This window comes from Perna viridis, chromosome 5 (assembly GCF_037379345.1).
Source record: "Perna viridis isolate PV_CMFRI_1.1 ecotype Kerala chromosome 5, ASM3737934v1, whole genome shotgun sequence".
Classification (NCBI taxonomy): Eukaryota; Metazoa; Mollusca; class Bivalvia; order Mytilida; family Mytilidae; genus Perna; species Perna viridis.
Genome location: NC_142449.1, coordinates 5028572 through 5041735, shown reverse-complemented (window position 1 = coordinate 5041735; position 13164 = coordinate 5028572). Strand labels below are relative to the sequence as shown.

At 35.2% G+C, this 13164-nt stretch overlaps 3 protein-coding genes across 3 annotated transcripts; 1 reads left to right on the top strand and 2 right to left on the bottom strand.

Annotated features, from left to right (window-relative positions):
* The first annotated feature begins 1369 nt into the window (after positions 1–1369).
* On the top strand, positions 1370–2826 carry LOC148615697 (uncharacterized). The gene is made up of 3 exons (XM_088581557.1): positions 1370–1483; positions 1889–2059; positions 2579–2826. Exons 2-3 carry the CDS (start codon positions 1889–1891, stop codon positions 2756–2758), a joined length of 351 nt encoding a protein of 116 aa, XP_088437683.1. The 5' UTR covers positions 1370–1483; the 3' UTR covers positions 2759–2826.
* A 5767-nt stretch (positions 2827–8593) lies between these two features.
* Positions 8594–9125, bottom strand: LOC148615696 (uncharacterized). The gene has a single exon (XM_088582200.1). It carries the CDS (start codon positions 9123–9125, stop codon positions 8607–8609), a length of 519 nt encoding a protein of 172 aa, XP_088438326.1. The 3' UTR covers positions 8594–8606.
* A 1362-nt stretch (positions 9126–10487) lies between these two features.
* Positions 10488–10809, bottom strand: LOC148615695 (uncharacterized). The gene has a single exon (XM_088582201.1). It carries the CDS (start codon positions 10801–10803, stop codon positions 10495–10497), a length of 309 nt encoding a protein of 102 aa, XP_088438327.1. The 5' UTR covers positions 10804–10809; the 3' UTR covers positions 10488–10494.
* Between the last annotated feature and the right edge of the window lie 2355 nt (positions 10810–13164).

Genomic DNA, 13164 nt, shown 5'->3' with positions numbered 1-13164 from the left:
ACAAAAGGTTTTGACAAATGCATTTCAATTGTACATAACGTCACATTGCGAAAAAAAACCCTTGCAGTTCACAATACATATGATACCTCATTTTTTTTTCACATCACAACTCATACGTTATGCCAGAGCTCGCCGTAACTACGCAGACTTTTAGTATCGAGCTAGACTTCTTACAATTAGGCGTCTGGAACAGGGTTGTGCTGCTGCAAGATTGAAGTCATCACTACAGAAATGTTATGGTCGTCTTCATGAACTCATGGATCGTTACGATGTATCAATCTGCACCATGAAAACTGATTTGTTCAACGTGTCAGAGTTTTCCTTTCCTTTTTCGTCTACCCCGGACAAAAGCAGAAGAAAACATTTTTTGAAGAAAAGTGTATGATTCCAATAGGATTTACAGCCTAGTAAAAAATGTTATTGAAAGATTAATCAAGGGAACCAAGGTTATAGCGGTAATCAAAAGAATGTAATCCAGGGACAAAGACCAGACATGGAAAACAGATATACACAACAAATAACATAAAGTAACTAAAATCATACATACAAAGTAACAAAAGCAAATGAGCAACTCGGTCTCCACTAAAACCTGGGAGCATGGACCAGGTGCACCGGTAGGGTAAGCGTCCTCTGCTTTTCTAGAAACACCCGCCGAGTTGCTCATAAAAAGTCAAGTTGAAGTTATATAAAGGATAAGATAATTGTAGCTCTGTGGTCGATTCCACAAAAATCGTAAGCGTAAAGTCTGTCGTCAGTTATAACGTCACAATACTTGAGATCTATTTTGACACTTTTTGACTAATTTTACACTTCAGATGTTTTGTGAAAAGGATTGCAGGATTAAGATATACAGAAATAAGTTGAAAGGTTTATAAGGTATGTATATGAATTATATAGAAGACATAGCCTAACTAGCCGAGTGTTCTGGGGTGCTGGACTTAATTCAGGCAGTGTTACGATAGATGTCACAGCGGTACGAGTTCGAATCCCATGGAATGAATAACAGAAATTTACATCATGAATTTGACAGTTCTTGCATCGTTGGGATTTTCCGAATTTTTCAGACCCGTATGTATGTATGTATGTATTTTAAATATTGCATTCTTAAATTATTTATGATTATACTACATGAGTTTTCCTTATAGGTACTTTGCCAAAATAGACGTGTACAAAAAAGCTCTAACATACGTCAGTCGACTGTAATATGAAATGCCTATTCAACAACAATAATGAAAAAAAAAGAACAAACTCCCCTAAAAATTACCAGCTTTTATATTGTATAAAATATCATCAGATGTTGAAATTATACACATGAATATCCTTCAAATAGAGCATTTTGTATATGACTTTTCCTGTTATACTTGTGATAAATATATCAATGTCATGTAATAATTGATATCACTGAGTGTTTTGCCTGGACCAATCTCGCTTTAAAAGCGATGCCACCCACCAAATGCTGATATATGTTTAGCCATTGTCAAAGGTAAGGTAATATCGTAATATCATGAGATTTAATTATAAAAAAACACACATAAAAAGAAAAATATTAATAGTTAACGCTTGAGATCAGTGGTGTAGACAACAGCAAAGTACGCATATCAATGTAAAATTTATACTTTAAGGCAACATTTTCAGTATTGATAATCGAATCAATGATTCATTCTTCCATTCATACATATTTGACAAAAATTTGTTAAAAGTCATTTTAACAAAAACAAAAAATTATAGACGATTAAACACGATTTCGCATTGGTCATGTCTATTGGATTCTAATGTCCTCAAATTGTTTTTGGTTTGATGATTCGATATTTTACTTATATTTCCACGCTTAAATTAACGAAGCTTTGTTCTAAATCCTGTTGAAATGTAATCAACTTCTACATTTCAGATGTTACTGCTTTACTTATTCACATTCATATCATTGACAATGTCCATTGTGGATAGTGGTTTGTCCAGTGTTGCTAAATGTTCATATAGAGACCAGCGCACTAATGAAGTATTTTCTAAACATGAATGCCTGCAGTTTATTGGACAGAAAGGTGCATTTAATAATATACAGGTAATACTGATATCTTTATTATGATTGTCATCGCATAGTCACAAGTAGGTTTAAGATCCCTATGAAAACTGATTTGTTCAACGTGTCATAGTTTTCCTTTCCTCTTTCGACAACCCCGGACTTCACTTTTTATGAGAAACTCGGTGGGTGTTTCTAGAAAAGCAAAGGAGCATACCCTACCGGTGCACCTGGTCCATGCTCCAATGTTTTAGTTGAGTTGCTCATTTGCTTTTGTTACTTTGTATTTATGATTTTAGTTACTTTATGTTCTTTGTTGCGTATGTCTGTTTTCTATGTCTGGTCTTTGTCCCTGGATTACATTCTTTTGCTTGATTACCGCCATAACCTTGGTTCCCTTGATTACTCTTTTAAGATAATATATCGATAAAATGTGGAACCTAAACAGGAAGTGTATTTAAGTCCTTTTTAAGCTTTACTACTTCTCTAGTCATCAATTAGCATTCATGCATGGATGTATTATTTTAGTATGTTATAATGACGATATATGTTCACTTTCAGAACGGAAACAGTCGTATCAAAAGGAAGACCGGACAGTTCTACCCAAAAGGTAAAGAGATATATTCTAAACAGTCCAAAAAAGGACAAAAACCTCTAGAGGAGATGGAAGAACTTGCCCCTGACATAAAACATACGTTTCCACCAAATATCATCGATAACAGGACGATTATTGAAAAATAATTCTGAACTTATAATGTTAATGCTAGTATCATTTGTCATTGTCTTGTTAATATAAATAAAGTCTACCAGCGAAATCTAGAGAAACAAAGTAAAAAATCCGTAAATAAATAAGAGGTAACAAAAAAAGAGATAATTTTAAGAAAAAACAGCTAAACTCAACATAAAAATAGAAGTCTATAAGAAAGACAGACAAAAAATAAGGCATATATAGACGAGGTGATCCAGTATATAAAGCAAGACACATATATAAATGGTACAATATGGAAGAATAAGACTATTAATAATGGGGTAAACTTGAATTGATTGTAAAGAGAGACACAGCATATCGTTTACAAACCTAGACGATTTAAAGCTAATACTTAAATCCTGAGATATGATCCTGCAATAAGAAATGTTCTCGTCTAAATAAACGATTTTCATAAATCTCACACACATAATTAGTGGTCATACAAAAGTCCAATCAATCGACTTCAATTGCAAAACAATACAATGATTATTAGCCAAACAAACCTACTGGCTTATTCAACGTTAAATTAAAGTTTACGTTAAGGATGTTCGCTGCTCCGTTTAAGAAAAATAAGAATTTCAAAGGGTGGCGTAGTATTTAAGGATCTTTCATGCTAGACCAATATAAGGAGATAAAAGTGATGGGTCAGAGTATTGTGTACTCCTTTAAATCTTAGACAGATGAACGGTACAAATGCACCTCGTATACCCTCTATAAAACAGAGATCACCAAAGGTCTTCAATAAGTGTAAACAAGCCTTTAAGTGAGCTCTAGAAGGCCCGACAACAAAAAGTGATGAAATCCACCGTAACAGAACGATGAAAAAAATAAACTAAAACGTTAAATAACGACACGAAGACACATCAATGACCAACGACAAGCCCATATCTGTGGTGGGGTTAAACTAGTTTTGTAAGGCTGGTCTTAACAATCCCCCTTTAATATAAGGTAAAACATAAACTGAAATGACAAATAAAATTACCATAAAATTCACACAGTAATATATCCAATTTTCTGCATGGAATCATATAAACAAGATGACTCGGCATATATCTCCGGTACACAAATTTTAAATTAAATTGTCGGTAACAAGCTTGTTGATTTTGTAATGAGAAGTACTTTATTTACATGTTGATGCAAAATAAAAAAAAAACACTTAAAAGAAGGGAAAGAAGGTGGATCTTGCCATAGTGAATTAAACAGTTTTAAGTGAGAAGGGGATTAGGAGATATAGAAATCAGTAGAAAGTATTGACATTCAGTTTCCACAAATTAGAAAAACAAAAACAGTTTAAAATATTATGGAAAACACAAATATGATAAATGTATCAGTGTTATTTTACGTCATGTGATCTTTGAAAGTTTGCTAGAATCACAAACCTCCAGTGCTAAGAGCACGTTGATTACTTTTTTGTACAAGGTTATTCGCTGGTACATATGTTACGTTTTACCATATCTGTTTTTTCTACTATACGAACATCAATTAAAATATTCGATATTCTGCCGCAGTGCAGATAGCATAACCAACATCGTCTCATAGAACAGCTTTATTCAACAATGATAGCGGTAAAAAGCTACAAAAGAAAAAGGAACACATTCCAAGTTCACTATTCTAACTAAAATGAAAAGAAAAATACAATAAACACAAAAACAAGAAAAAACATATGATTAAACATCAGATCTATCAAGTATATATACCCCTCAAATATAGCATAGAGACACGTGTTTTGACAAATATTTGACAATAAATAACGTAGAAAAAATTACCAAGGTGACACTTTTGGCTTTCCGTACATTTTTTAAACGAAAAAAGCGAGGAGAGGTGCAAAACCAAACATTTCAAAATAAATCTCGGTTAAGGGATAATTAAGGTTGCAAAAATCATATAATTAGGTTTGGGTAAGTGAAATATGGAATAATAACGCAAAAAATATAATTCATAATCAAAAACCATAAATAGCACCACAAGGCGCTCCATACATTTTTCATAAACACGTCTCTTAAATTGACTTTCTGGGGCTTATCCTATATGAAAAAAATAGGCTTATAACAATGCTTAATACATAAATATTGTAAACTAAAAATAAAATTTAACTTACATCGTGAGCTATCATAGATTTAAACGAATTGTTGATCGTTTATGTCCACGTGGTTTGTTAACATGAGGAAACTTATTATCGGGGAATGAAACATCTATAATAGAAATCGAACAGATCTCAAATAATTATTGCTAAAAATAAGAAAATGTTTAGAATTGAAAAATAAATTGTTACCCGGTAACAGAACACTCCCCGTCTGATATTAAACCATTAATGTCACAAATGAACCAAAATTATTACAAAATAACACCTATTGAATGTTATAATTCTCTGACAATTGTCCGTGTCACACGATTTATCTACCAACAAAACCATTTCCCTAATTGGTCTTGTGTAAGTCACATTTTTGCCGTCCCTGTGAATGCGGACACTAGCTTTTCTCACTTTACCATCATCGCTCTCGATGGCTTCAACAATGATTCCAACAGGCCATTCACCTCTATAAAGAGTCTTGTCTCGTAATAGAACTACGTCACCACAATTCAAGTTTTCATTGTCATTGTGCCACTTCCGTCGCTTCTGCAGAGAATGTGAATAGTCCGACCTCCATTGCTTCCAAAAGATATCTGACAGCATCTTGACGTGTTTCCATTCGGCTCTATAAATGTCTTTCATGTTCAAAGAGTCCAATAAGACAGGTAAGTAATCTTGTTTTCCGGTAAGAAGCATCGATGGACTTAGAATTAAAGGCATGTCAGGATCCGATGATATATCAGCAATTGGTCTAGAGTTAATGATTGCTACAACTTTTGCCATGAAGGTAAGAAGAGATTCATTTGTCAATGTTTTGCTCGAAGATGTTAAGATAACTGAGTCTAATATTCTCCTTGTCACACCAATTAACCTTTCCCACATTCCTCCCATGTGTGAGGAGTGGGGAGGATTAAATTTCCAAACGGATCCGTTTTCACAAAGATAGTTCTTGACGGCTTTATCCTCCACATGAATGGCTTCTATGTCTAGATTGTCAGTTGCACCTGAATGAAAATTGATCCACGGTCAGAACGAAAAACTTTGACCAGTCCTCTAATTGACCGAAATCTTCGGAGAGTGTTTATGAACGATGAACCGCTCATTGACTCGATAAGCTCAATATGTACTGCCCGGGTTGTCATGCACGTAAAAAGAATAGCCCATCGCTTACTATTCGATAATCCTTGTCTAGTCTTGCGGGTCAATACGTTGCAGGGTCCGAAGGTGTCCAGACCCACATACGTGAAAGGTGGACCCGGTGTAAGTCTGGGGTAAATCAGACATTTTCTGTTCTTGGAATTTTCCTCTAAGCTTTCGACATACTACACGTTTCTGAATGAATGAAGATATCAATCTCTTTGAACCGATAATCCAGAAACCAGCTCTCCTCAAAGCACCCTCCGAAAAATGTCTACCCTGATGTTTCACAGCATTGTGGTAGTGATCTATGAGTAATTTTGCGACATGTGAATTTTTCGGAATAATGATCGGGTTGATTTCTCCTGTCGGAAGACATCCTGTACCTTTACTTAATCGTCCACCGACACGAACTAGTCCTGATAAGTCAATAAATGATGAAAGCACACTAATCGATGATCTCGATGAAACGTTTTGTCCTTGTGTAAGTAAGTCTATCTCCTGTGCAAATACTGATTTCTGAACTTCCTTTATGACATATTGTTCAGCTTCTTTAATTGCATCAACTGATATGTAATGTTCGCAAACATGCCATCCTTTACATGGCTGACTGTCTGATCAATAGTTCCTAGCGATGTGTTTCAACAGGCTATTCCTTTGACAAGCTTTTTTTCCAACTTAAAATGTTCTCGAAACGATCGACGATTGATCCAGAAGTATCAAGACTAGTTACGTTTACATTGCATTCCGGTCTCACTTCCTTATCCAGATTCGGAGTTACAAGCGGAAAAGAAGATAAGAGTCAACTATTGCTACCACACATTGTCAAAAATGGTGTACCATTTAGCCAAGTGTTATAATCGTCGCTTTCCAGATTAGATAAAATCTAGTTCCACTATCGGCTGGATTCTGATGCGTTGGTACGAAATTCCATTGTGACGAGTCTGACATTCTGAGTATACGATCAACTCGATTTGACACGTAAGTATGAAAACGTCTCGTCTTGTTCCCGATATAACCTAATACGACTTTGCTGTCACAGAAATACTTGATTGCTCAAAGAGGAATATCCAAATTGTCAGATACAATACTAGCAATTTCCGTAGCCATGACTGCACCACAAAGTTCAAGTCGGGGTATCGTATTCCTGCTTGCTGGGCTAAGCTTCGATTTACCCATGAGAAATCCTATATGAAGCTGTCCTTCATCGTCGACACCTCGTAAATACGCAGAAGCAGAAAAAGCCGTCTCAGAGGCATCAGAAAATACCAAGATTTCAAGATTGTTCATCTCACTGAAGGAGCGAGGAAAATACATGCGTGGAATACGAAAGTCTTTCAATGTCACAATTGAATTTCTCCATGCAATCAACTTATCTGGAAAGTCAGATGATAAAGGCTCATCCCAGTCAGTTCCAGGTGGCGATGCTTCTCGTAACAAAATTTTACCACTTATCGTAATCGGTGACAAAAATCCAATCGGATCGAAAATACTGTTCAAAGATGAGAGAATACCTCTGCGAGTGAAAGGTTTGTCGTCTTCCAATGGACTGAATATGAAATTGTCGGTATTCAAGTCACATTCTAATCCCAAACTATGATGAATCGGAAAAATATCTTCACCGAGATTCAGGTCTTTTATCTCTTTTCCCAAATCTTCGACCGGAAATGGTTTCATAACATCGGCACTATTTGACGTAATTTTGTGCAGTCTGATGTTTCCGTCCGTTCTTAGTAGTTGTTGCGCTCGTTTAATTAGATTTACGACTTTATTACTATCCGGCATCGAAATTAAGCCACCATCCACATAGAAGTCTCTACCGATGAACGACTTGACGTCCGATCCATACAATTGATCACAATTCTCAACTGTGCGTCTTAGTCCATATGTAGCCACAGCGGGAGAGGGAGAGTTTCCAAACACATGAATACACATGCGATATTCAATAAGAGGGTTGTCGGGATTATTGTCTCTATACCAGAAGAAACGCAAAAAATCTCTATCATTCTCATTCACGAAAAACTGATAAAACATTTGTTCAACGTCGAATGTTGCAGCTATCTTATCTTTCCTTTCGTAGAAGAATGCCTAAGAGACTATTTGTTAAATCCGGACCGGTCATCATAATGCTATTTAGAGACACATCTTTGAAAGTTGCCGATGAGTTAAATACGCCTCTTATTTGATGTGGTTTGTTGGGATGGTAGACTCCAAAAAGGGGGGTAAATACCAGCATTCTTTATCATCACTATCCAAAAAGGGGTAAATACCAGCATTCTTTATCATCACTAATAGGTGGAGCTACTTCAGCTGCTTTGTTGTCGATAATTTTACGCATAAATTCAACAAAATAAGCACGTTTCGTCTGGTCCTTTTTGAGCGAAATGTCTAATGTGTGAGCTCGTCTCAATACCAATCCCCTGTTATTAGGTAGACGTTGACGGTTTGATTTGAACGGCAATGGAGCTGACCAGTGGTCACTAGAGTCTTTTACGAATTCATAGAGAGAAACTCCCGATCTTCTATTGACATTCCTACCTTTTCATCGTCCTTAGTTTTACGGAATACGTCACCATCCGAAAACCAATTTTCACTTTGTTGTCTTGTATCAACTTCCTTCTTGACACGTTCTTTCACAAATAGGGTTCGAATATCGTTCCTCTACCGTTGGTCATCACATGAGTTCTATTTACATTTATAGTCTTTGGTTTGTGAACTTGTCCTAAGCAAATCTCACCCACAATCACCCATCCTAACATTAGTTTCTGAGCAAATGGAGTTCCTTTGGGACCTGTAATCTGTTTCAAAACGTGATGTGCTTCTGGAACATCGCGTCCGATCAACAGTTGTATCTGAGCTTCGCTGTTTAGTATTGGTATGTATTCACTTATTTCCTTCAGATGCGAAAAGGATGCCGCAACATCTGGTGTAGCGATTTCTGAACGTTCGTTAGGGATATTAGCACATTCTATAATTGAAGGTAAATTCCAACTATTGTCACCAGTAATAGGTTCGACGATGAGGTTACTAGCATATCTTCCTGACATTACTGTTCGACCAGCGCATGTCGACATTGTATATTGAAGCTTATCAGTGTCAATACCAAGTTGATCGAAAAGTTCTGGTTTAGCAAGTTTTATTGCTCTGATCATCTAAGATCGCATAGACGTTCATCACTTTTTCCGGAAAATTCCTCGGATACAGACGAACCAGTACGGTTTTACCACACGACTTGCCACTGAAATCACTTAGAGACGTACGCTTAGATGAAATGTTTGCGAACGAAGTTTGAGGATATGAGCGTTCCCCGCCATCAGGAATTTCGGCTTTCTCGGGATGATGCATTACCGTTACATGATTTTTACTGTCACAATGATTACATTTGATCGTTGCTGTGCAGTTCCGTGAAATGTGTTTTGACGACTGACAACACTTAAAGCAAATTCTATGGTCTTTCAAAATCTGTCTCTTCTCATCGTAACTTTTGGCCTTGAACGCCCTACAAGTTGCTAAACTATGCTTTGATTTGTGTAAAGGACAAAGTTCAAATTCTCCGTTTTCTTTCTCTCCGACATTCACATTAGTTCTAAGTTGCACTATGATCATTTCGACGATTTGAAGTTTGTTTCTTGGAATACACATTGTCTGTATTATGAAAGTTAAATGCCGGGTCGTTTTTTATTTACAAATTTCTCTGATGAAATTCAAGAAGAACGAGAACGGCGGAAATAGAACATGATAGTCAGTTTTGTATCTAGATGCTCGAGATGTCCATTTCTCCTGGATGTTGTAAGGCAACTTTTCAACAATCGGATTAATCCCTGACGATGAAACGAAATAAGACAGTAAATTAGCATATTCAGGATTTGCTTTTGAAGATTCTATCTGAACGAGAATGTCCAAAAGTTCGTAATTTTAGCGAATTTCTGAAGTTTGCCTTTAATAACTGATTCGATCATCTCTGGTCTCCCGAACCTTTCGTCGAGCCTCTCCCAGATACTAACAAGTCCAATCGATGGATTATTTACGTTTGACGATCTTATACTTTGTGAAAACCTTGACGAATCTGGACGGAGCCATTTCACTAATAAGTTGATTTCCTCGAAAGCAGTCACTGATAATTCTTCTGCTATACTCCTGAAACTAGCTTTCCATGCTGAGTAATTTTCAGGACGATCATCAAATTGTTGGAATCTAGAGAGTAGTAAATCTTTCTTTAGTAGAAATTTTGTAAAGTCCGTCACAATAGCAGGATCGTTATTTGATTGACGAGGTTGTGAAAATGTTCTGAAATTGTTGTTAAAATCACCGGCTTTAATTGGCGGACATGGTCTATTCACACCGTTAGGATTTAAGTTTCCTGGAGTTGACTGAAGTCCAACATTTAACCTCGAAGCTGCTGTGTCGTGAGTATGCATACTTTCAGCTTAAGCGTTATTCCGGTGATATTGTTCATTCACATATTGTTCAGTTAAGTCATCTTTAATGCAACTTAATGGCACGAAAGGTTCCGCGTTAGCATTAAATTTCACCACTTCGATTTTCACCTTCAGCTTCCTCGAGTACTTTAATTTCCGCAATCGCTATTGCAGCTTCCCTTTGTGCTTTGAGTAGACTTAAATCAGCATCAACCTCTGCTCTTCTTCTTTCACTGATTGCTTTTGACTGAGTTTCAAGTTCGTTTAATCTCGCCTTCTGTTTCATTAATTCTGCCTCATATTGTGCAAATTGTACCTTTGTCTTTTGTATTTCAGCTGTTGCGCGTTTCTTCACTAACGCTGAACTACCGACAGATCCATCCCTGCTACTAACACTCGTATACCGTGACATCGTCTCGGCTACCTGCATCTTCTCTGATTTTATTCGTAAGAGTGTCTGTTGTATAATGTCTGAGCATTATTAAATTCCGCGCTAAACATTAACAAGATACTACCACTTTCGTCGGTGTTTTTCCTTGACAAGAATTCTATCTATTCTTTAGAAATTACTTTATATTTCTCCTCACTTTGAAGTATCGATTTCTCCAACGTACGTAAACCTTTGAGGTCCTTGGCAGACTCATCAAGTCCTTCAAGTATTGTTTCGAATCTTTCCCATGCTTTATAGATTTTACGTTTATATTCATCGACTTGTGATAGAAATAATTGTTTCCCCGGTTCAGTCATTGTCCTTGCTCGGACAGTATCTTCTGGTTTCACGTCTGTTGCATCCATGATCAACGTATCTTCATTTACATCTGAATCTGTACGATCTATTTACTATTCTGCCGCAGTGCAGATAGCACAACCAACATCGTCTCATAGAACATCTTTATTCAACAATGACAGCGGTAAAATGCTACAAAAGAAAAAGGAACACATTCCAAGTTTACTATTCTAACTAAAATGAAAAGAAAAATACAATAAACACAAAAACAAGAAAAAAACATATGATTAAACATCAGATCTACCAACTAGATATCCCTCAAATATAGCATAGAGACACGTGTTTCGACAAATATTTGACAATAAATAACGTAGAAAAAATTACCAAAGTGACACTTTTGGCTTTCCGTACATTTTTTAAACGAAAAAAGCGAGGAGAGGTGCAAAACCAAAAATTTCAAAATAAATCTCGATTAAGGGATAATTAAGGTTGCAAAAATCATATAATTAGGTTTGGGTAAGTGAAATATGGAATAATAACCCAAAAAATATAATTCATAATAAAAAACCATAAATGGTACCACAAGGCGCTCCATACATTTTACATAAAGACATCTCTTAAATTGACCTTCTGGGGCGTATCCTATATAAAAAAAAAATAGGCTTATAACAATGCTTAATACATAAATAGTATAAACTAATAATAAAATTTAACTTACATCGTGAGCTATCATAGATTTAAACGAATTGTTGATTGTTTATGTCCACGTGGTTTGTTAACATGAGGAAACTTATTATCGGGGAATAAAACATCTATAATAGAAATTGAACAGGCCTCAAATAATTATTGCTAAAAATAAAAAATGTTTAGAATTGAAAAATAAATTGTTACCCGGTAACAGAACATCCCGTAATCGTTAAAAAAAAACTACAGGATAAAACGAAATCCGTTTTAAATAGTGACGTGTAAGTTGAGAAAGCTGAAATGAATGTAAGGGATCTACCATTTAATTTTTTTCTAAGAAAAGAAACGCACTCTTAGCCATGATTCCTTTTATGCGTTTTAAAAGATATTTTAATGAAAGACGATGATTGTGATTTATATGTACTGGATATTAGATATTTACCGTCCATATATTAGACATTAGATATTTACCGTCTATGTATTAGACACTAGATATTTACCGTCTATGTACTGGATATTAGATATTTACCGTCTATATATTAGACATTCGATATTTTATAGGTGTGCCATATAGGACTACCCTTGCTATACATATTTTTTTTATCATTTATACAAGTGAGTTTCTGTAAAAGAAGACAAGCTCATTTCTTGGATGTTATATTTTTAACATATGTCACATTAAAATAAATGGAAGTACTTGTGTCAAAAGAAAAGGGTTTGATCTGTGTATGGAAAAGGTTATTATTTAAAACTGGTTGGTTTTGAGATACTTCATCATTTTAGAGATGAATGGATTTTTTAGTTGCAACAGATGGATACAAAACAAAATTTTCACTAATTATAGGATTTGAGTTCTCCCTTCTGTTTTAAGACTTTCCCCGAGTAATCAGAAACCATTGCTTTTGATTGGAATCTAGTTATTATTGAGCCTCATTAACCTGCTTTAAAATTTGTTAACCAACGAAGAAATTCTACTTTGAGGAATTTTTTTTGAAAATTTATTAAATCCAAAATTAAGGAATTCCTTCAAAAACCGAAAAATATCGAGGACTTTATTAAATTCTACAGTTTCAAATTGATATCTATAAAGACATTAATATGCTATGTTATTTGTGAGAGTCAATCAAGTTGTGTTGAAAACATAATGTTATTGTTAAATATTTATCAAAAATGAGTGAATATGTAATGTTGTATCATAATATATATGCTTATAGTGCATTTTGTGCTTTTTCATCATTGTCAGAAAAAAATAAGCACATTTGGTGGCATATTTTTTTGGCATATATATATATATATATATATATATATATATATAAAGACTACTACTTAATTTGGAATAGCAATAATAATGTGACTTAGGTT

What these genes read in the sequence shown, in the direction of transcription:
- LOC148615696 (XM_088582200.1), bottom strand. Translation starts at nt 9,125, where the DNA reads ATGATCAGAGCAATAAAACTTGCTAAACCAGAACTTTTCGATCAACTT.
- LOC148615697 (XM_088581557.1), top strand. Translation starts at nt 1,889, where the DNA reads ATGTTACTGCTTTACTTATTCACATTCATATCATTGACAATGTCCATT. An exon ending in GTGCATTTAATAATATACAG is followed by an intron (nt 2,060 to 2,578) that starts GTAATACTGATA and finishes GTTCACTTTCAG; the next exon opens with AACGGAAACAGTCGTATCAA.
- LOC148615695 (XM_088582201.1), bottom strand. Translation starts at nt 10,803, where the DNA reads ATGTCACGGTATACGAGTGTTAGTAGCAGGGATGGATCTGTCGGTAGT.